Below are 24,858 nucleotides of genomic sequence, written 5' to 3'. Positions count from 1 at the left end.
AATGGACATTCTGACAACATCATTTGGCCTTTGTTCTCCCTCTGTTTCATTCCTCACTGGAACAAAAACAAAACCTTTCAAACATTTTTGTGAAACAGAATTGCGTTGAAACAATCTGGTTTTGGACTGAAAACCTACGCTTTTTTATTTTGTTTCTTTTGTTTCTCTCTCCTTCTTGAAGTGATCTGAGAGTCTTCCCTGGACCTCGGAAAGCTTACCATCTAAAACTTCATCAGAACCAATACATCTCTGAAACATTTTGGCTTTGATAAAACAACATAATATGATGGAAAAAAAATCTGTCAAAAACATTCCAACCAGCTCTACAGAGCTTTGCCTATACTCTTATTTCCTCCTACTCTTAGTCTTGCTTCCATAACTGCTCTCTTCCTGTGCTTCTTCCACTCTCAATTTAACATCACCTTTCATGCTGGTCTCTATTCTTGGAACACTCTCTCTCTTCTTTGTTTACTAGCAGCTCTCTTCTTTTTCCTTCAAGTTCTTCCGTAAAACCCATTTCTTTTATGAAGTTTTCTAATGCTGATCTCCATATCTATCCTTTCACTAACTTGTGTTTGATTTATTTATTCCACGTATCATATTTGTCTCCTCCTCAGGATAGAGATCATATATTTTATGCACTCATAAAGTACTCTGTATTCTTATGGCACTCCAGAATAGATACACAACAATATTATTTATGAACTAGACAAGAACAATAATCATTTGTTCTTGGCTGGGTTATGATCAAATGTATCACTTCAATAACTGATAAATCATGTATCTGAGGACTACTGTATATACTACATTTGCAAAGTGATGGACAATGACCTATTTTCCCCCTCATTTAAGTTCTCTGAACTCTTAAGTTCTATTCCTATGCACCTTTAGTACAGTAGGGGATAGTATGTATATATAACAAATGTTGAGTGAGTAATGCTGCTATTTCTATTTATGAATGATTTCTATGCAGGTATGATTTGTATTTATGATACTTATCCAAGTGGGTTTTTTTTTGTTTTTGTTTTTTTGAGTTGCATTTGTTTGACTACACATTCTTCCTGTAAACATATATAACAAAAACAGAATATACAATAATAATTTATTTCTGTTTGAGTGTTTTAAACCCAGGCTTGCTGGGGCAGGGAGACTACTGAGCATTTCTGAGTTCTTTTACACTCCAACTAAAGACAAAAGAAACAGTAAAAAGAGTTCATTCACAGGTGTTAGCATTTGCAACTTATCTATTCCCTATACATGCTAAATGATAATATTTCCACACACAAATGCATATTTACCACATGAGTGACGAATCAATCTATTCATGCATGCCACATGTACACCTTGTTCATCACTCCAGACATCTTTGGTTTTCATGCACTCTCTACAATCTCACTTTTTCATTTTGTTATTCCCATATTACAGGAATTGCAACACTGAAGGAATGCACTCCCAAGAATGTAAAATCCACCTGTACTATCTAGTCAGGGAGAGTTGAGGCCAAAAGTTGGGTAGAAGAGATCTTCTTTAGGTTCCCCAGAACCATGGAAATCTGAGATAAAAAAATAACTATTATTTGTAGCTCATCTTGTCCATCCCCTGCCAGTCAATTTTCCCTACAGTACATTCTTCTTGAGTACTGAGGGTGCGTTCACCATTTTGCTGGAGAAATTACTGTCACATCATTTAACTTTCTATTTCTATTTACAATAAAAATATATCTTAAAAGATGCTACCATTAACTTCTTCATTTGAAATTATCCTTAGTGATTGTAAGTGGTAACCTAGAATATTACAGTGAGGACAAATAGTCATTACTACTTATGAAATTCATGTTCTGAATGTTGATGGGCAGATGCAAGTACCAAAGTCCTTATGCTACATATTGTGATGACCATTCTTCATGTATGACAGGGTCATAACTTTTCTTCTTCTTATCTCTGTGCTAGTTTTATGGGAGCGGCACCAGAACTCAGGAGTCCCTGGGAGTCCAGGTAAAAGGCTTAATTTTTCATTGAGCTCTGCCCCTGGTGTTAGTATTGTCTACTCAGACCTTGCTTCTGCTGATCCAACATGTAACAGATTTAATATTGCTTGACTACTGGAACTTACTGGTTTTCTAAAGTTATCCAGGTTAAAGTATAAATAGACTTTTACATCAATAGCAGGCTGCAAACCCCTCAGTGTTGCTTGTAAAAGTTACTCTGTTCCTTCTGAAACTTGAAATAATATCTATTGCCATATAAATGGATGGGATCCCTTCAGTTACATACTGAGAATATATCTGAATCTGAACTTTTCCTGGACCTGGGGTGTCATGTCATCCTTGATGCTGCTCATGTTGAAACCTATTTTAATCAAAGATACCCCAAAATTGAAATCTCAATCCCCAATATATTAAATAGTACATCTTTTGCAAAGGAAGAACCTTGAAAAATATTAAGATTTGTGTTTGACTATTTCTACTCCTTATGCACACAATCTGATCATGTGACGTGTTCAAATGAAATTAAATAACTATGAATCTATCGATTACAGGAACATGAATAAAGATAACAAAGAGAATATTCCACTCATGGGCAAGAGAACAAATACATCAGGTCCTCCCACTACAAACCACCAGGAGAAAAAGCCGACTGAAAACACTCCCACAAGGAAAAGGTAGAACACAATACCTTCACAAGACCAGCCTTAGACAATTTATTAGGAATGGCAGATTGGAGCTATTTGTAAATCCTTTTATTATCTTTATACAACAGATACTAACATTGAAATAATCGCTAACAGCACACATGTAATATATGAATGAGAGAGTTCTGATGAACGTAGTATATGTTGAAAAATGAACTGATGTGCTTACGATATTATTAATAATAATAAGCATTTATATAGCTCTGTAAATGTATACCATGCTTTAGGAAATGTGGACAAAGACATAGTGCTTGCTCTGAAGAGCTTACAGTCTCAGGCTCCCTATCTGGCAAGGTCATCCCTCATGTCAATGAGGCATGCTCTCTGCAGGCACTGGGGTCAGCCCACATGTATGAGCTTGCAGGATCAGGGCCTCACAAAGATCAACAGTTCAAATATGGGAAGATTTAGAGATAGTTTGTAATGAGATCATTTAGGGAAAATCCGAGTTTTAAGGAAGCATTTAAAGAAGAGAGCAGTGTTGGCAAAAAAGAAATGAGAGGTTCTCTCAAGTATAATGACATACGGATTGATACAAGAAGGTGTGAACTCAAAAGTGGAAGGGGACAGGGAGTGGTAAGGGGTGTAGCATATGGTGTGAGAAATACCCAGAAAAACCTTCCTACATGGAGATTTTCAGTAAAATGTTCAATTCACTCTATTTTTCATGTTTAATAACCCATATCACCCATGTTTATTTTTATGCATATTTTATATCAGTTAATTAATATTCTGATTACATATTTTGTCTATTATGAATGGAGAAATACAGAACAAGTGGTTGTATTCATCCTTGATGTAATGCCACCAAAGTCACTGAAGTTACTGCAAGACAGGGATGAATTTGGCTTATAAACTTTGACCTTACAACTGTTTCCTTTTATTTTGTTGACTGTACAACACACAATATAGCCCAATCAGAAAGGCCTTAGGCCCCAAGAGAATTTAATATTGCTTTAGCATCCATGATAATTTGTTAATCATCTGAGTGATCACCTTAAGCAGAAGTGATGCAAGCAGCCGTCACAATCTGAAAACTCATCGGCTGGCCTGACTTCTCCCTCTGTAATTAAATCCAAATAGGGAAATAACGCCAGTTGATTTTCCTTTTCCACCTCTCCTTTGTCTGGCATCATTGGCCTTCCAAAGTACAAGGGTAGTCCTACGTAAACCTAAATTTGAATCAAAGTGTTCGTAGTGCAATGTGGCCAACAGGAAGGATGTCTGAATTGGTCACAATATATACACCTAATGTTTCAAATAGAAGCAAATCTGCAGAAGACTGGCAAGTTACAGCAAATATGTGTGGCCACTAATCATAAGTCACTTAAGTTAATTTACCAGATTCAGACTTTTGGCATCTGTAGTTAATAACCTTAGGATGGAAGGGCTCTCCCATCTTACATTAGAGCTAGGGTGTGGTACCAAACATTCCTGCTATATATGAAACAAAGATCACATGATTTTAATTACATACTCCGTTTAATTATATATTTCTGTACTGGTATATGTCTAATCCTTTTAAACATTTCAGTCCTTGAGTATACAATCACTGGCAAGCTCAGAGGTGATTTCACTCTCACCTAAGCAACATGTCTCATACTCTTATACTTTATTTTGGCAACATATATTGTAAAAAGTACAATTTATTTCTACTTTCTTTGAGTCAGTGAGGTATGAATTAACTAAAGACACATCATTAAATACAGGAAGATCTACATGTGGACTGGGAGGAGTGCTGCAATGATGTTTGAGTATGACTAGGTTGCTTTCATGGCTAATGTTTCCTGTGGCATGGTTTGAATATGTAAGCACATAGGTATTTGTTGGCAGTTACTCATTTTTTTACTCATGGTATGTCCCAGAGATGCCATTTCCCCCACAGAACAGAGAAAAGGCTTCAGGCCTGCACATTATGCCAACCTCCAAGATACATGTGACCCACTTAATTACTGCCTTGTGGCTTGTTTGTGCCAGGTATATGGACATAAAGGAGCTGTGAAGACAGCAGATCCTGCCCTGGGGAATTCTCCCAACACAGGACAATTCTCTTCTGGTGTTGAGCTAACATAGACAGCCCCTGAAGGAGCTCCTAGTCCTCCCACCCAATGCAGGGGCTGTGTCATGGACAGCACCAGAGTGCCATGTGAGTTGGGCATTCCTTCTTGCCCTCAAGGTTCATTAAGGCCATACACAATTGGTTGCCAGTCAGGGCAGTCCAAGACATCCCAGGACAGGAGACACAGAAGAGTGCATAAAGCCACCTTTCTTCCACCCTTTGTCAGCCGCTGTACCAAGGTCAGACTTCAATGAAGTTAGTGATTCACACCAGCTGAGAATCTGGTCCATGGTGTGTAAGTAATGGCAAAATAGGGCCCTGTTTCAGCGTAGGTACCCCTGTGCTATGAACAACATTTTTCCTCAATATAACTTCAGATACACATTCCTGTTAAATATAATGGGTATTTTAATCTTTGTATCATGGGAATACGCTTGCATGCACATACAAAATGTTAAAAGGTCATTTAAGTTTAAAATACCACATGCAGTATATTAACACTTTCCTCCTCCAAAGATGGAAACTATATTAATCAGGGATGATATTACATCATACTATTTTTAACATACATCCGCTAGTTGCTACGCAGCAACATTCTGTAAATTGACACTAGGGTGGTTGCTTCAAGTGCATCTGAATATTTTGCAACGGGAATTAGAAAAAAGGAGAAATAATTAGTACCCTACTGAGTATGTCACACATTATGTGAACCAGAATATTTTTCAAGGTGACTCTCAAAGAATTTTATAAATTTAGAAAGACAATTTACAAACTATAGCCCATATAGGAGTCATTTCATCCACCAATAAAATTCAGCCATCATAGGTAAAATGTGACAGCTGTTCGAATGGCATCTAGCAACACCAACCATTTGCTTCTCTCTACCAACTCTCCATGCTTTTAAAAAGCTGGTCACCATAGTTCCTCATGAACCCTTATGCTATGTTGTTCAGCTTTTCATTTATTTTTTCCACTCTGTCTATAAACTGCAATGCACTAGCTAAACATAGTAAAAGCTCATACTCTGAGGTAGCACATTTCAGTCCTAGATGGTGGAAAGGCCTTGTATTATTTAATATGTGATCTCTCAACTTTTCTGGTTCATTAAGTGTTCATCAGTATCAGTGAGCTGAGGTGGGATTCCTCCCCAGTTCTTCTTGGATGGAATGATGATGGCTACAATGCAAAGGCTGCAGTGAGCAGATTAGAGTGTGCATGTGTGTGTATTCTTTGGAGTTACAGTAACATTTTGTGGAGTTCACGAAATGCAGATACAAAGTTGTCTCTAGGTTGCAGTGGAGCCTCTGATAATGTCTGGATTTGGTGCCATGTCTCCCAAAGACATCTCAGAATCTTTTGCCTTGTCTGCCAACACAAAGGATTCAAAATGCTTGGTGGGTAATGTGTGTAGAGATAGGGATCTTCCAGTACCAAAAAAGGGTAAATGCTATTTCAGCACCTCATCAGATGTGATGCCATGCAGCATATAACCTGTACCTACAGCTAGTCCTAGCTGGGCATGTGCACAGTTTGTTTGTGTTATGTTTGTTATGTTTTGACTTGCTTTTCTACTAATAAAGTTTCAACACAATGTATTCAACAGTTCACAGTTTTTCTTTGAAATTGAAGGCTTTGAAAGCAATTCATCTCCAAGACAGACCTCTCCTCCTGTATTTTCAAAACCCATGGATTCAAATATTCGCCCATGGTATGTATAATTTACGGTATATTCATTAACCACATTGCAAACATGTGCAAACATACAACTGCTCGAAAGTTCTGTATAGACAAGGCTAAAATGTCAAAAGTGGCCTCTCATTTTGGTTGCCTTAATGCCAAAATTCCCATTGACTTCAGTGGGCCAGCATTTTCCCTGCAGTGACTGCCTTAATCCTAAATTTTCACATTTCTTTCATTATTTTAAAAGGGCCACAGCTAAATAGTTTAGGCCCAAAATTTGACCAGACTTAAAATTTATATAGTCCCCTGAAGTCTGAATGATTTTTCTTTTTAGCACCTTGTTTCTAATTAAGAGGGGAAAAATCCCACTGTTTGCTTGGTTGTGTGGAGCCTATGGTAACCCAAGATTTGCTGCAGAACCAGCAGAGGGAGCACAAGTAACCAAAAATCCCCTTTAGATTGTTTCTGCCATCATCTGTCTTGGTGATAGCCAAAAATGTTTCAAACAAAAGAGAGACATGACTGTTTGTGCCCAGGAAATTGAAAAAAAGCCATTTATGACACACATATAAGAAAAATGAGTGCAGAAAGACCCATTCTATTTTCAAGATTTTCAGTAGTTATTTGTATTAGGTGTCAGTGGAACAAATTTAAAATTATGAAAAGGGAGGCTGGATGGCAAAATATAAATCAAATCAAAGTCAGGTTAATAAAGACCAATTGTTTTTCCAGTGGCTGTTTTGTTGTTTATATGGAATTAGTTGATGAGCTTGTTTTAGTTCCCAGAGGACTGGAGACCTAATCACCAATAAAAAAGAAATAAAAAATCATCATAATTATATTCCTTGTTATTTTCGGCAGAGATATCAGACTGAATTGGAATAGAATCTGAACCACCATCTTTATTTTAAGGGTGGTCCCGCTAGTTTAGGGCAGAGGAACATTTGTAGGATAGTGTGGGAAGCCTCACACTATTGTCTATGTATCCATTGTGTAGATAAATAGCAGATTTCAGTTTTCTGAATTTTTAGGTTGAGATGTTCCATCAGCATTCAATTTGTTACAAAAGCAAATTAAAAAGAAACCCAGCCTATGAAAAAGTAATTGCCAGTGGTCCTTTAAGTCAGACCCAACACTGAGAAAATTTGGAAAGGATGTACAGTATTTACTAAATACAAACTCCACTGCAGCCATTGTTTTATTGTACGAACACATATTTAGCCCTGGGTCTTGAACTGCTTATAGCAAAGCTTCCACCAAAGTCAGCGGCAGGGACTGAATGAGTGACCGCCACAGAATATTGTACAGTAAATCTTTCTGTATTTCAGTTTGTGTGTGTGCGTGTGCGCAACCCCCTCAGAGTAGCCATTTCAATATTTGTCTTGTGGAAGATGTCAAATTAATAATGAATACATAAAAAACAGAAGAGTATAAGCTTTACAATGGAGCATGAAGAGTGACGTTATTAAAAACAGTATGAAAATAAAAAATACAATAGTAGGAGACTGAGTGAAATAACATGGAAAAACACAAAGTAGGTTTTCAAATATGAAACTCGTTAACATGATAAAATTCTGAATGTCTTTTCATTTTTGACCTGTATTTTAAAACACACACAGTAAGTTAAATGATGGTATTAAAAATACATTGTCAAATTAATTTAATTTCAGCTCTTTTGTTGGTATTGCCTCCCATTATCGAATGAGTCTTAGCGCAATTTGCCAAGATGTCCTCTTACTTAAGCACTCAACCTTTTCTGTATTTTCTACAGTGCATCTGGAAATGGGGAAGATATGGATTCCCCACAATCTCTTCAGGACGATATTACTGAGTATGCCACAAATGTAGACAGTTATTGGTAAGTGGAGACATAATGTATTTCTGTAGCGCGTTTTCTATGGATTAAGTGTGTGAGAGAGTGGAATTACTGATTTTTCCTTGTCGTGGTTTAAAAATGAGCTCATAAGACTTCAAGGGATATTGATTTATACATTTGAGCTTTATCATCAATAAATAAATTCTTTAGAAAGTGTATATCATGCATCCTCATATTAAATATCTGAGATCAGAGAAAGCTAAAGCCTATAAAATTGCTGATTCCTAGTTCACTGAAGAAAATGTTGTCCAGTGCTCAAATACCACTACTATTTGTTGGTAACTGAATGCTTTTCATTTTAGAGTCATTTCTTAAAAGCAAACTACTTTAAGATGTCATCTATATAGAAAACTATTAATTTGGGTGCAAGATATTGATGTGGACACAAGCAGCAAAATAAGGACAGATTCACACATGGATTTAAGCAGCAGGCCACAACTTTTTTATTAAACTTTTAACACAAGGGAGGGATACTACCCGCCCATACCCTTACCCTCCTATATCAGTCATTTAATTGGTCCCAGTTGGCCAATGGAAGAAAAAATTCCTTCCTGACCCCCTAAACAGGTGATTGGCTAGACCCACAGCATCTATCAAGCTGGATTCCCAGTCCTAGTTCAGGTGGATAGGGTGGGGTGCTGGAATGGAGCTGAAAGAGGTTTCACCTGGACCTTGCACTGGGCTAAATGCTGGGAGCTGGGAAATGCTGTCCAATCAGAACCCGTCTCCCCCAGCTGACCAATGGGTGCCAGACACTCCCATGAGAGGAGCTACCTATTGTCCCTTGGCAAGTGCTTCCCTTCCTTGCTACTGGGACTGTCCCCCTTTCACCATTAGCCCCATCAATTTCCCCACCCAGTTGATGCAGGTGGGTGGCATTTGCCCTTCAGTTCAGCCATCCTAAGAGACAGAGGGGGAGAGATGGAACAAACAAAACATCATAATATTTAAACTTCTAAAGAATAACAATGTATAATTGCTGAGCTGATTTTGGAAAACCTCATTTGGTAGGGATGGGCTTAGTTAGCACTGGAACAGGAAACTTACAAGAATACCCCAGAGCGCTGAAAGAAGAGCAGTGTTGGTGTTTCAGTAGGTGACACTGATCCTCCAGAGTGGTGGTAGGAACCTTTGTGCTGTTGGATGTGCTGTCTAAACCTGAAACCCTAACTCTGGTGACTAAAGATCCCATGTTGCTTTTTGCAGAATATAAATATTAGCCACAGAGTTGGCCAAATTCTAATTTGGTTAACTAATGTATCCTGCTTACTTAAATTGCCACTGCACTTGCAAATGGATATGGCATTCCTTACTACTTCCTGTCCTAAATTGTTGTAGAGTATTGTTGCGCGCTGTTAAACAGCTGCCACATTCCACCCCACAGGCAGCTGCATTTCAGTGGTGGGTGAAGTGATTCCTGTACATATAGTTTGTAAAGAGCTTTGGGATCCTTCGGGATGAAAGACACTATATAAATGTAAGTCATTATTATTTTAAAATAGACTTTGTGCACTAGATATTGAAAGAAATCCTATGAGTTTCCTCTCACTTTAATTACTCGGTACAAGATTAATCAGTAAAAGCAGGACTTCAGGGATTTTATATACTGAATTTAGTACTATATTCTTGGAGATTGCTTAGACAATCTTGGAACAGTGTTCAGATAAATCCAATATTCTGTGACAGAAATTTGTCATAATCTGCAAAATAGAAGGACCCACCAAGTGATTCATCCAAATCTCAGCCATATTAGAGTGCATACTGGTGGAAACAGTTCATGGTCTGAGATATGCTCATTCAGGATGGCAGAATTGAACACAGATGAAATTCGCATGAATAGAGTCACAATGCTAGCAGAAATGTCTTTTCTCATTGATATAGAGTATCATCAAACCATATCAGTTTTGTAATAAAACATTCAGCAAATATTCTGAAAACTGATGAAATTTCCTTCCACCATCTCAACAGCAGAGCAAGTACTTTGTGTACAGTGAAGATGGATGCAAGTGGAGTGGTGGTGTAGGGAGGACTCTGAATTCACTTATTACTGTGGCGGTTGTTGGAGATGGGCCAGGGAAGAGGCTATTGGATCTGCACTTACATAGATCCAGTAGCCTAGTACCCCTGCATAGGGGTTGCAAAGAGGCAACAGCCCCTATAGTCTGCCTTCTAGGCTGGAACAACAGTTGTAGAGAGATCGCACCACTCCCCTGTAGTCTCCCCTTTGTTGTAGGATTTGAATTCCACTCTTTGTCCCTTCTGAGTGCTCTCCAGAAAGTCAAATTACTTCAGCTTTGAGTGTGAAGGGATAAATACATGATAAATAAATAAAAGATAGATACATGAGAATAAAAAAAAATCATTTGTAAAAGATTAACCATATCCTTCATTAAGTTAAAAATTGCTTTAATAGCCATTTCTCACCAAATAAATTATTTGTAACTATTTTTGGAGGAACACACAAATATTCTTTTGTAATGATGACATGTTAACCTGTGATATGTAATTACATTTCTTTTTCTAAATAAAAAAAGAAATGATGGAAATTAAATTAAACACTGATATTAGCTAAATTTAACCAAGAATCATGATTTTTTGGTTGTTTGTTTTTGTTAATTCAGTACAAACATGTTGCAAGGAGATCACCAGAACAATGCCAGAAAAAAGCTGAAGAAGTATATGTTTAGGGCAGTATCTGAGGGGAATATAGAAGAATTACAATGTCTGCTTGTGGAAGTGAAGGAAAGGTCAAATGCATGTAGAAACATGACTGTGCAAGGTAAGCTGTACAGAGTATCCACAGTCCCTCATTTTGTACCATATATGTGGTAGAGAACTGAGTAATGGTTTTATATATGAGCAACTAAGCTCTGCATCCCAAGCTGGTGTTTGGTGAATATCATGGTTAGAATTAATGTAGTAGTCAGGTCAGGCCCCCAATAAGCCACCTACTGGCAAACAATTGAAGCAACCTTGAAGGTGATTTCTGAGGGCACAGCACACCAGCATGAATATTTGTACCTTTTCAGGGTGGATATGACTGAATACTGCAAAAGAAGCTAATTGAATATAGCCAGCTTCTTTTCCCCCTTCTTGCTGAACTGAGATCCATGTGATTTTGAGGAATGAACACAGAGCTGGGAGTTAGGAACTTCTGCATTCTCAACCCAGCTAAGCCAGTGAGAGTTCTGACTGAACAAGGACTAAGAACTTCAGGGTTTGTTAGGTTTTGGCAGAACTGTAGTATGTCAGTAATGTATATATCCATCTAGTGGGGTTGTTTGTTCATGAATTCATATGTCCTTTCACTAAGTACATATGGAATATAAAGTTAAATTAATAGCTTGAATAGATGTAAAGTAGTTTGGGGAATAGTCTATATGCATGTGTTTCCCAATAACATGAGACTGGAATTCTTCCTATTCCTCTTAAGACATAATATAACCACCTGTAATTCAATCATAAAATTCACTTTTGTAGATTATCTGATGAAAAAATTAACAGATTCAGATACTGGTAAAACCTGTCTGATGAAAGCCCTTTTGAACATCAACCAGAACACAAATGAAATAGTGAAAATGCTGCTTTCCTTTGGAGAAGAAAATAGTTTTTTGGAAAGGCTTATCAATGCAAAGTACACAGAAGAAGCGTACAAAGGTATTTCCATTCAGTAGCCATTTAGAGTGTATTTTTGCATGTATTTTAATGCCACAGCATATATTTTATATTGAAATATTCTAAAGACAATTAAAATAATTATGACTATTAAATATTATTGCTATTTGTTATGCATCATCACTGAGCTCAGCACTGTACAAGATGTAAAAACTGGACTTTATACTCTAAAGATTCATGTCTATGTTGCTGCAGGCCAGACAGCTCTAAATATTGCTATTGAAAGAAGACAATACGATATTGCTCAGACCCTCATAGAAAAAGGAGCAGATGTCAATGCCCATTCTCAGGGTGTGTTCTTTAACCCCAAACACAAGCATGAGGGATTTTATTTCGGTAAGTGAAATGAGATCTCCATGGAAAAATTGGGTTGGGATGCTAGAAAAATGAAACAATCAGGCAATAGGCGTGTGCAGAAGATATGTCTTTCAAACTCGCACAAGATATAAAAATGGCCATGGGCTTCATCATTTTCAGAACTAAATGCAAAACTCATTTCATAACCTTTGCTTTACCTCAATAACTTTCTCGTACCCCATACACCCAGTTTCTTTCACCCACACACAAACAAAACAAATTACCAATTAATCAAGTTATTTCTCCTACAGGTTCAGAAGGAAAAAAAGCAGGATTGACATTATTATTCATAAGATGCTCAGATTCCACAGTGATGCACACAACATAAGCAGATAGGTCGGTAATAACCCTAACTACATCTATTGTACATACAAAACTAGACCAAAATCCCACTGAAGTCAATGGGAGTTCTTTCCCATTTCAATTGCCACACTAAGAAACCCCACCTAACTGGAAAAAAAAAACAAAACCAAAAACAAACAAACCAAACTCATAGGGACACCTCAGTTCCAGAAACACTGAAATTCAGAATCCTGAAGGACTAATTACTCTTCATACTTCCAGAATGAATGCTTGCATGAAAGAAAAGAGAATTTGATGAATTACTTACACAAGGTACAGCTAGTGGGTAAACGGAGTGCAGTCTAAGATATTCTTCTCCATAAATCTATACATATCACATAACGACAAGAAAGTGTGTATATTTATCTTGTTTAATTGGGCATTTAGTGTAAGTGCTGAAATAATATATCAAATATTGGGAAATGTAATATGCAGTAGCAATTGTAGTACAAATTGCAACATAGTAAATAGAAAGCAGTTTTCCAAAGTACAGTAAATTACAAATATTCAGAAATAGTTGAAAGACAATTGTTTGTAAAGACTGAAATTGTCAATAAAGTGTAGTATTGTGTAATTGTAGCTTTTCCTCAAATAACAATTTCATGTAAATTGTTTCTTTGTAAAACAATGTAATGTAATCAACCTTATCCTTAATTTGTAAAAATATTTTAATCTCATAAAAATGTCAAAATAATCATTCAAATACATTTCATACATTTCTGATACTCATAATATTTTAAAATTAATAGTTATGGTGCATTGTATTTTTTAGGTGAAACTCCACTGGCATTAGCTGCATGTACTAATCAACCAGATATAGTTCAACTGCTAATGGACAATAGGAGGACTGATATTACCTCACAAGATTCACGAGGAAACAATATACTGCATGCATTAGTCACTGTAGCAGAGGATTTTAAAACACAAAATGACTTTGTAATCCGAATGTATGATATGATTCTATTGAAAAGTAAGAGCAGAACTTTAGAGACAATGAAGAATAAAGATGGTTTAACTCCATTGCAACTAGCTGCAAAAAGTGGAAAATTAGAGGTAAGGCTCTTTTGTAATATCCTACAAAAGAAATGAACTGGAGAGACAGAGTCTAGGTTGCCTACATGTACTTAAACCATAGATGCACAAATTTGCACTCCACCATGGTGGTTATCTTGTATTGTAAATTAGTGGTAGCTGGTAGAGTAAGATTATTTACTGTAAATCTTTGCTCCATTATTTCTGTTGTTTCAGCCCCTCAGATTCTCACAGGATTTCCTCAATGCCTCATTACTACAAAATACAAATGCTATTTAAAAATTTAATATTACACACCCTTGATAATTGCATATCTTCCTAAGAGGATAATTACCCAACAGGAGTCCAAGCTCATTTAGACCTACTGAAGCATACATGGTGAGAAACAGGTGTTGACTGGGCGCCCAGAGGATTCAGGGGGCCTGGGATCTTCTCCCCGGCACTGAATTGCCACCGAAGAACCGGCACTTCAGCAGCGGGTCCCGGGTGGAAGGACCCCCGGCTGCTGAATTGCCACCGAAGACCCGGAGCAGAAGAAGCTCCGGGGGCTCGGGCCCTGCGAGAGTTTTCCAGGGCCCTCAGAGTGAGTAAAGGACCCCGCTCCAGGGGCCCTGAAAAACTCTCATGGGGGCCCTTCCAGGCCTGGGGCAAATTGACCCACTTGCCCCCCACCCCCCGGGCAGCCCTGGGTGTTGAAGCCATGGACCCAATCTCAGAGTAGCAGAATTGTGGGATTGCCACTTGAGCAAAGTGGAGTGGAGACCCAGAGACTATCACTAAAAAGGGTACACTCCCAGAAAGATTGTGAAAGAGTTGAAGGCGTAGAATACCTTATAATATTATGACAGTTCTATTAATAGAAATACTTTAATGATATATAAACTAAAAATCAGTTTTGTTTGAATTTAAACTTTTCCCTGCAGTATTTGCAGCTCAAGCACTGGAGTTCTGCACTAGCATATGATAATCTGAAACGAAACAGTCTGTTTGCATGGTCTAAGCTGAAATACAAAAATTAAATAAATAACATACCATAAACGATAAACAATAATTTTATTAAAAATTATTTTGGTTTTAATACTATCAAGGGCTATTGATAGCACACACTAATATTTCTGAATTACATGATGTTCTCTCTTATACATATATAACTCTAAGGAAATAAATGGAATTAGTCTGATTTATAAAAAAAAAAAGTAGAATTTGGACCTCTGAAAGCAAAAGCTTGGAGTACTTGGTTAATGAGTAACAAGGGATAAATTAGAAAGTCACCAGTTAAAGAAAAGTTATACCAAAGTCTGCAGTGGAATGCTTTCATTGGAAAAAACTGCAGATCCAACAGAAAATTCAAGGCAATTAAAGAAAACTGTATTTATTTCCCAGGGACGGGTCATCTGTAATGCCTCCTCTCAATTACCAAAAGGTTAATTGAATTACAAAATACATTTAATTGTGCCATTTTGGCAAATGTGTTAGTCAAAAAGTACCTTTCTGGTAAGTGTGCACACACTCTCTTTTCCATTTAGAAGACTTAATTTACTTATATGTGATTCTGTTAATGTTTTAGATTCTGAAATACATTCTCAGTAGAGAAATAAAAGACAAGCCAAACAGAAGCCTTTCCAGAAAATTCACAGATTGGGCTTATGGTCCTGTTCAGTCTTCCCTTTATGACCTGACAGAACTAGATACGACTGCAGACAACTCATTACTGGAGATTATTGTTTATAACACAAATATTGGTGTAAGTTGCCTGTCATTAAAGTCAATACATTTTCCAGCAATACATTCACTTATTTTTTTTATAAATATCTGGAGAACTTGAAAAACTAGTGAAAAAATAACGTTTAGGTCTCAGTGTTTGAGCAGGAGCCACCAGCATGAACCCTTGTGCTCGTGCAATGTCCCATTATGAATGCACGTGGGTCCAGATCCCAAAGAAGGCCTGGGGAAATTGTTTGGCCTGCATTTGGGGCATTAGTTTGTTGTACTGTAGTTTTAAGTATTCTTCTTGGGACATCTAAAATGGTCTTAGACTAATGGTTCAAAACACCTCATTTTATCTAAGATAACCATTTGATATCATATATATCCTTTATTTAAAAGAAAATATTATTGAGAGGCAAGGATACTATAATAAACAGTAAACTGTAAATTTACTATACATATTGGTGTTTTATGCATAGAAGCAATGCATTATTAAGAAATTTTCACCATTTAAAAGCAGAATTTGGCATGTTGCTAAAATTCAAATTATTGAAGTGGCAACTCCTGAAAAATAAACATACTGTGTTAGGAGACTGGTACAGAAGTTAACACTTGGATTTTAACACAATCGCATTTTCCGCAGAACAAGATCAAATTAATTTGGCAGATAATTATCTCAGGCAGATCTTCATGGTGTGAACTGGTGTAGCTCCACTGGATTCAGTAGAACTATACCCATTGACATCAGCTGAGGAGCTGTCACATGGGTCATTGAGCAAAGTGGTATTTCTAGACTGACAAGAAAAGACCATAAAATGAAATGTTTAAAATATGTAGTTGATATTTTTTTATTTGTCCTTCCTCTAGTTTTCTCACAAGTCACAAATTTGGCTTTGTTTTTTTCCTACAGAACCGTCATGAAATGTTGACTTTGGAGCCCCTGCATTCACTACTGAGAATGAAATGGAAAAAATTTGCAAGGCACATGTTCTTTATGTCATGTTGTTTTTATTTCATATACAACATAATATTAACATTGGTTTCCTACTATAGACCCCGAAGAGATGAGGTATGTACAGCAACTAAAAATCTCATAGAATTCTGTGTTCAAAACGCAGTAGCATTCCCTAACTCAGATTTAACATGTTTGGTGAATCAAAAATAGAACTAGAGATTCTCGGATGAAATCATTGCTCCATTGAAGTGAATGAGAGTTTTACTATCGACTTCAGTAGGGCCAGAATTTCCCTCCATGGGTTTATCACTTGAAGAGGAAGCAGAACAATAAGGAGAGAAGAGAAATTCATTTGAGTTATGAAACAAAAAAAACCTGTTTATGCATAAGTGTGTGGACCTGGCTGTGGTTTTAAAAGTCATATTTTTTTATAATTGAGAAAGAATAAGTGTATATTTTAAATAATCTTACTTCATTTTGAGTTTGATGCTGCAAGTCCTCAGTGGAGAGCACTTAACTGAATTCAATGGAATTTCTGCACATGGAGGGCTATAAAGACGGGGTCCTTTGTCTGGGATCCTTTACTTTATTGTTCCTTCAAATAACTAGCTTTAAACTCCCACTATTCATTTCTAACCCTCTTTTCCAGGCTCCACCCTACCCATTAGCTTTGACACGTAACATGGGATGGTTGCAGTTGCTGGCACAAGTGCTTATTATGATAGCAGCAATATTTTTAGCCATAAAAGAGGTGAGACACTTTCAGAATTAATATAAAATAATTGTATGCATAAAGATCTTTTATGGATTTGTAAAGATTCTGTGACAATTTTGATCATTTTATAAGTTATATGTTTCATAACTTATATGTTTCATAATGTCTTGCATTGTACAATTACTAGGCTAATGGCTAATCGTGCATAAATGTGTTAATCATTCTTGATGGTCCAAATATATACTAATATAAGTTTAAAATATTATATGAAATTGATGTGAGGCCTTCCTTTTTGAAAGACTGGGATCAAAATGAGATTTGAAATATGGTGATCATACTAAATTCTTACTCAGCAACATACTTAAGCAATGTACTTTAAGGTCATGAAGTAAATAGGAAACCTCATCTACTTAAAGCACTGTGTTAAGTACATTAAAAAAAGTGAGGTGGCAAAGTTTGCAGATTATATTAAACTGCTCAAAATAGTTAAGACCAAAGCAGACTGTGAAGAACTTCAAAAAGATCTCGCAAAACTAAGTGATTGGGCAACAAAATGGCAAATAAAATTTAATGTGGATAATTGTAAAGTAATGCACATTGGAAAAAATAACCCCAACTATACATACAAAATGATGGGGGCTAATTTACCTACAATGAATCAGGAAAAAGACCTTGGCATCAAATCGTGGATAAGTTCTCTGAAGATGTCACACAGTTGTGCAGAGGCAGTCAAAAAAGTAAACAGGATGTTAGGAATCATTAAAAAGGGGATAGAGAATAAGATGGAGAATATATTATTGGCCTTATATAAATCGATGGTACGTCCACATCTTGAATACTGTGTAAGATGTGTGTCTCCTCATCTCAAAAAGAATGTACTGGCACTAGAAAAGGTTCAGAGAAGGGCAACTAAAATGATCAGGGGTTTGGAACGGGTCCATATGAGGAGAGATTAAAGAGGCTCGGAAATTTTCCAGCCTTGAAGAAGAGACTAAGGTGGGATATGATAGAAGGTATATAAAATCATGAGTAGATGTGGAGAAAGGGATAAGGAAAAGTATTTAACTTATTCCCATAATACAAAGAACTAGGGCCAACCAAATGAATTAATGGGCAGCAAGTTTTAAAAACAAATAAAAGGAAGTTTCTTCTTTACACAATGCACAGTCAACTTGTGGAACTCCTTGCCTGAGAGGTTGTGAAGGCCTAGGACTACAAAAGCGTTTAAAAGAGAACTGGATAAATTCATGGAGGTTAAGTCCATTAATGGCTTATTAAGCAGGAATGGTAAGGAATGGTGTCCCTAGCCTCTGTTTGTCAGAGGGTGGAGGTGGATGGCAGGAGAGAGATCACTTGATCATTACCTGTTAGGTTCACTCCCTCTGGGGCACCTGGCATTGGCCACTGTCGGTAGACAGGATACTGGGCTAGATCGAACTTTGGTCTGACCCAGTACGGCCGTTCTTACATTCTTATGTATTATTGAATAAGGATCTGTATCAGAAAGGACAAGCACATTTGACTTACTTTTCAGTAAAACATTTAAAGTTATTTATTAGTAACATCTATTAGTAAAGTTAACTATTAAACTATTTTAAGTACAGCAGAAAATCAGGACATATTTGAAAAAATCTGGAAAAGCATTTTTGAGGCACAAACAGTATAGAAAGAATGAAATTCTAGATGCTGTAGTTGTTTTTAGTAGACTAGTTGGTTTTGAATTTTTATTCACCTTTTAATTTTTACTATTTTTCATCTGTTTACATATATCTGTCTACACAGAGTGTAGCCATCTTTCTGCTAAGACCCTCAGATCTTCAGTCAATTCTGTCAGATGCATGGTTCCACTTTGCATTGTAAGTCTGACATATAATGGTTGTTTCTGAAATAACATGCGCTCTGTCAGTTACATTTCGTCGTTAACCGTTATTCACTTGTTATTTTAGACTATCGGTTGTCAGAGAAAGAACATAATTTCATATGCAGTTTTACTGTAAGACATCAGGTATATCTCTGGCATTCACTGACCAATAACACTGTTGTGGATTGGTACATACAAGCTATTTTTATCTTTGTAAGCACTGCAAAATAGATAATTGTATTTTGTTTGTAAAGAAACAAATCAGTTAGCCAGATTTTGATTACCCATTCCATCTTCTGTGTTGCTCTGTTAACAAAAAAAGTGGCATAACCAGCTGCCCCCAGTGTACACGAATCCGTAAGTGGCTTAGAGCCAGTATAGCTGGCCCTATACTACCCACTGCTGTTCCTGGCATAGGAGATATGACTGGGCAAAGGGGTGTAGTCAATGTTATGCTGAGTTTCTGTGATCCCTGACTCTAGAATGATCATTTGGGGGACACTGCACAAGGCATAATTTAGAACAGTCCTAAAGTTGCTCTAAATTACGGTGGAGGCTAGCCTGGCCCCAGGACTGAGGAAAATAAAAAGTGATATAGAGCTACCTTTATAGTTTTCCCTAGCTGCAACCAGCACAGTTTGGACACAAGGTGGAAAGTGAAATTGGAAGTGAAACTTGAAATAAGGAAGTTCTGTATTATATTTTCCACTATATTTTGTACATTTCTGTGCTGTGTAAAAGAGTATTTACAATATTTATTTGTTTTTTTCAACAGTTTTATACAAGCAGTGCTTGTGATCTTCTCTGTCTTCTTGTACTTGTTTTCCTACAAAGAACACCTGGTGTGTCTTGTCTTGGCTATGGCCCTAGGATGGGCAAATATGCTGTACTTTACCAGGGGTTTCCAATCCATGGGAATTTATAGTGTCATGATCCAAAAGGCATGTATATAATTTTTAACTCTTGTTATATTATCTATTTACTCTAGTTGCATTATCTAACTCATGTACATTCTGCAATTTAGATGTTGCTTTATATTTTTAAGTAATCCACATTGAAATTTCCATTTTCTTCTCTTTAAGATATGTTTTATTTCAATAGGATGTATTATGTAATTTTAAAAAAAATTAATAGTGGTAACTAGCTAATTTGTTCAAATTATGCAACATTTGTTTTTAAATCTCTGAATCGTATGGTATTTTTCAGCTAATGGAGTTATGATATTTAATTGAATCAGACAGTGTAATGCTTATTCTTTTCATAGAGTTACATTTACGCCTTGATTAGTGTGTTTAACAGACATTAATGCATAAGATAACAGGAAAAATCACGGATAATCAGGCCAACTAACTTTTCAAAACGTCCTACTTGCTAATGTGATCACTTTTAAAAATATAAGTAGATTTAATCACTCTAGTATCGATTGTGGCACGTCTTTATCACTGCACATGTAACTATAAAGAGAACTTCATGAAATTGTATTAATCATAAACATTTTAACTTTTAGGTGATCTTACAGGATGTGATAAAATTTTTAGTTGTATACATCGTGTTTTTGCTGGGATTTGGCGTAGGTAAATATAATTTATTGACTATTACTGGAGAAAAGCATTGATATTTTGTGTGAGTAAATGTTTTTTTGCACTATTATAAATAAGAACAACATTGTGATGGTCAGAACATTACTTGTCTCAAGCTGATGTCAAGTGCTAGTTGTGGTTTTTAAAAAATCCATAACAATTTTTGTAAGAGTGTTTAAATCTAGTGTTCTGGCTAAATACCTATAAATATAATTACATTCTGTCTAACTAAACTGCCTATAAGTTTCAACTCGATATGGTATTCTTAACTTCCTTTGCGAAACTATCATCTTCTGTTGCTGTATGTTGCTGGACAGTTGCTGGATTTGTGTCTCTTTCTAGTATATATTGCACTTTATTATGCTTTGGTATAAAAGATGTTATATAAATTGTAAAATATTTATAAGTAAAATGGATTTTTCATTTGCTTCTTATTTAGCTCTTGCTGCGTTGATTGAGACGTGCCCAAATGACAGTAAATGTCATTCCCACAGGAGTTTGGGCGCTGTTCTGATGGAGCTTTTTAAACTTACCATAGGATTGGGAGATCTGGAGATCCAACAGAATTCAAAATATCCCGTGCTGTTTCTTCTTCTTCTCATAACTTATGTATTGTTGACTTTTGTTCTCCTTCTGAACATGCTGATTGCATTAATGGGAGAAACAGTGGAAAATATTTCAAAAGAGAGTGAACACATTTGGAGACTCCAGGTTTGTTTGCAGTATTAAACCATAGACCGGGGTAATCAACTATTTTTTGTCAAGGTCCAAATTTTTCTGTCAAGGTATAGTCAAGGTCCAGACTCCAAAGAAAATAATAATAATAATAATAATAATAAATTTAAAAAATATATTTTCTGATCCAATCAAAATTGTCTGGAGCTCTGGATTTGGCCTGTGGCCTATTGACTACTCCTGCCATAGACCTTAATACTCTTTGGCTTGGTCAAGACCTAGACATTTTTACAAAGTTTCGCTGAAATCAGAAAATATCAGATCATGATGAGGATATTTAAGATATTTGACACTGCTGGTCTGGGGTCCCAGCTACCGCCCCTGCACAGCCCCACTGCTGGCGCTTGCCAGCCGGGGTCCCAGCCTCAGGCCCCGCTCAGCCCGCAGCCGGCCTAGGTGAACATATTCTTCAGTCCCCTATGTAGACTGTCTGGAAACTACCTACATCGCTCCCTGATCGGGAGGCACTGCTGTGCCAGAGAGTTGCATGAGAATTTTAAATTCTAGCACAGGTTCCAGGCCAGGGGTTCCTGACTCCTATCTGGGTGTAGCTCCCTGAGCTGATGGTAACTGGGGAAATTCTAGACTTTCTGCTTGTACCTACCAGATGCATAAACATGAATTTAGTAAACAAGATATTGAGATCAATATTTGGGGCAGGTGAATTTCAAAGAAAAATAAAAAGTACCTACAAATGGTACATGAATACCATCTGTACTCTGTATTAAATGTTTACTACTGTTGGTGTCAGTGTTCAGTGTAAAATTTGTTGGTGGATGCACGATATATAATAAGGGAACATACTCTGAAAATTAAAATAATTTTAAAATGTGAAATATGTAATATGAAGCAGAAAATATTAATTTTGAATGTGGTTAAGAACACTCCAATGCTGTTACTAACTATTTATTATTACCAGAGAGCCAGGACCATTTTGGAATTTGAAAAAATGTTACCAAAATATCTGAAGAAAAAATTCCAGTTGGGAGAACTGTGTAAAGTGGCTGAAAATGACACTAGAGTATGTTTAAGGTAATACTACATTCAAGCACTGTTTGATGAGTGTCCTCTGAATGCACCGTCAGAGTTGTCTGTTCATAACAGCCACTGTACAATATTTTCATTTAAATCTATAAAATCATATTTCTGCTTCTTTTGTGTGGATTTTTGTAAGCAGAATCAAAATTGGTAACTGCAAAAATCCAGTTTGGGATATTCTACAATGAACAGTTGCTAGTAAGAGATAGGAATATATAGTTTTAAAAATACAAGATTGTAGGCAAAAAGGGGAATTTCCTCATATACATACTTGATTTTAATACACACTTATTAAATCTCTGCTGTGAATGTTAATTACTTGTAATCTCTTATAAATGTTAATTTAAAACTAATTATATTTACAATGGAGTATTCTTTAACATGATTAACATACTGCAAAATAGTTCCATAATATTTTATGACACATATTCACATCTGAAATGTGAGTTCCAAATGTATGCTTCAAATGAATGAAAATATAAAATAGCTCAATGAGCAAACAGTCTCAGCTAAATACAATGCATAATGCTTCAAAATACATAGATACTTTCCACACAGGGCCGACTCTAGGTTTTCTGTCATCCCAAGTGGGGTGGGGAAAGGCAGCCGCAGCAGCATGATCGCGCCGCTCCGTTCTTTGGTGGCACTTCAGCAGCAAGTCCTTAGTTCCGAGAGGGACTGAGGGACTTGCTGACGAAGACCTGGATGTGCCGGCCCTTGGAATTGGCCACCCCAAGCACCTGCTTCTTTAGCTGGTGCCTGGAGCTGGCCCTGTTTCCATACTGGTAAAACGTGTATTGATGATGTACCATGACAATTCCAAGAAATAATTAAGAAACAAAAGAGGAAGTGTAGCTATGAACCTGGAGATAATTCATGCTAATAACAATTTATATACAATATAAACAGGATTAATGAAGTGAAATGGACTGAATGGAAAACACATGTTTCATTTATTAATGAAGATCCAGGGCCAACAGGTACTGTTAACTTTAAAATATCTTTAGATTAATATACTAATGTATTAAAGCTTTTTTTTTGTTCTTTTTAGGAGTTAAATATATATTTTACATCTTTAAACTTGAATGTTGCTAAAATCTAAATTCTAACAATACTAAGATGAGAAATATATACCAGATACATAAACATGAATTTAGTAAACAAGATATTGACGTCAATATTTGGGGCAGGTGAATTTCAAAGGAAAATAAAAAGTTCCACCAAGCCTGGTGTCCTGTTCCTCACAGATTTATGGGAAGCCTGCTTTCTTTCAAATTTAAGTTGACTTAAAAGCTAATAAGTAGGAAACTTAATATGCTCTCAGTTCAGCTTTATAAATGGAAATTTAGACCCCGATCCTACAATTTGTTTTGTGCAGGCTCCATGTGCGTTCAGGGATCCACTTGTTCACAACAAGTTGCAGAATTAAGGTCATAAATATGTAGGGACCAGATTTTCAAAGGTATTTAGGTGCCTAAAAATGTAGATAGTTTTTTTTTTTTTGTAAATCCTATTAGGAACCTAAGTAAATTTAGGTACCTTACTCCCATTGAAATTAATTTAATTGTCTAAAATACCTTTGAAAATCTTGCTCTAGGCCTTTTGCAAAGATTTGATTAGCAGGACACGTGTATGTTACAAAGGAAAAAAACAGGCTATTTTAAATAACCTGCTATGTACTCTGCAGCCACTTTAAATACATTTTCTTAGGAGGTTAGACCATTTTGCAACAGGTAAAGACCAACAACAAATGCATTATACCAGATTAGTTGGTAATTTTAGTATGGAAATTCCTATATTCAGTACAACTTTATAGCCAATTGGCCCCAGTCTTTGCTATGTGAGTACATGAAGGTTAGAAATATGTATAATTACTCGGTGGGGAAAAAATCTCAATAATGGCCAAACGGACAGGGATACAACAGTTTCATACAAGTTATGGTACTAATCTACAATTTATTGATTAAATAAATCCACGTGTTTTTAACAAATAAAATATTCAATTTTAAAAAGTAAAAAGAATATATGCAAAATTAAATTATTGCAAAAATAATGTAATACAAAGTTTTAAAAATGATTATTTTATTTTATTTTGTAGGTTACAATAGAATTCAAGATACGTCAAGAAGTAATAGCAAAAACACCCTGAATACATTTGATGAAATGGACTATTTGCTAGAAACCACTGTTTAGTTACATGGTACTTGATATTTGTTTGTTTAAGAAGGTTAAGAAAATGAACAGTAAAATCCTACATTTATATACTGGACAGCTGCAAACAGTCAGAGAACAAACTTTCTTTGATGAGCCAATGACTTCAACCCACATATTAAGAGAGAGAAGCCAAAGTAAAAGGGACTATTGCATTTAGCTCTGTTTGGGACTCATAGAATTGGAAGGGACCTTGAGAGGTCATCTAGTCCAGTCCCCTGCACTCAAGGCAGGACTAAGCATTATACTGAGCCTTTTGAACAAAATTCCTGGTGTCAAAGTTTGTGTGATGGCATTTAAACAGAGTTATTTACTTTCTATAGGTTAAACAAATCAAACAAATG

The 24,858-nt window shown here is 36.3% G+C and overlaps 1 protein-coding gene across 1 annotated transcript; it reads left to right on the top strand.

The window, feature by feature from the left end:
- Positions 1-1,875: 1,875 nt before the first annotated feature.
- Positions 1,876-24,683, top strand: TRPV3 (transient receptor potential cation channel subfamily V member 3). Its single transcript, XM_032785821.2, is given in 18 exon segments — positions 1,876-1,994; positions 2,539-2,661; positions 6,354-6,458; positions 8,202-8,288; positions 10,928-11,085; positions 11,787-11,963; positions 12,177-12,317; positions 13,453-13,733; positions 15,280-15,456; positions 16,330-16,488; positions 17,024-17,125; positions 18,872-18,945; positions 19,726-19,891; positions 20,458-20,524; positions 20,970-21,241; positions 22,185-22,297; positions 23,213-23,283; positions 24,402-24,683. Coding segments are annotated over 18 exon segments (2,487 nt in total). The 3' UTR covers positions 24,497-24,683.
- The last annotated feature ends 175 nt before the right edge of the window (positions 24,684-24,858 follow it).

The sequence above is a fragment of the Chelonoidis abingdonii genome, chromosome 20, assembly GCF_003597395.2.
Source record: "Chelonoidis abingdonii isolate Lonesome George chromosome 20, CheloAbing_2.0, whole genome shotgun sequence".
In the NCBI taxonomy this organism is placed as follows: domain Eukaryota; kingdom Metazoa; phylum Chordata; order Testudines; family Testudinidae; genus Chelonoidis; species Chelonoidis abingdonii.
This window is presented reverse-complemented; position numbering and strand designations above follow the sequence as displayed.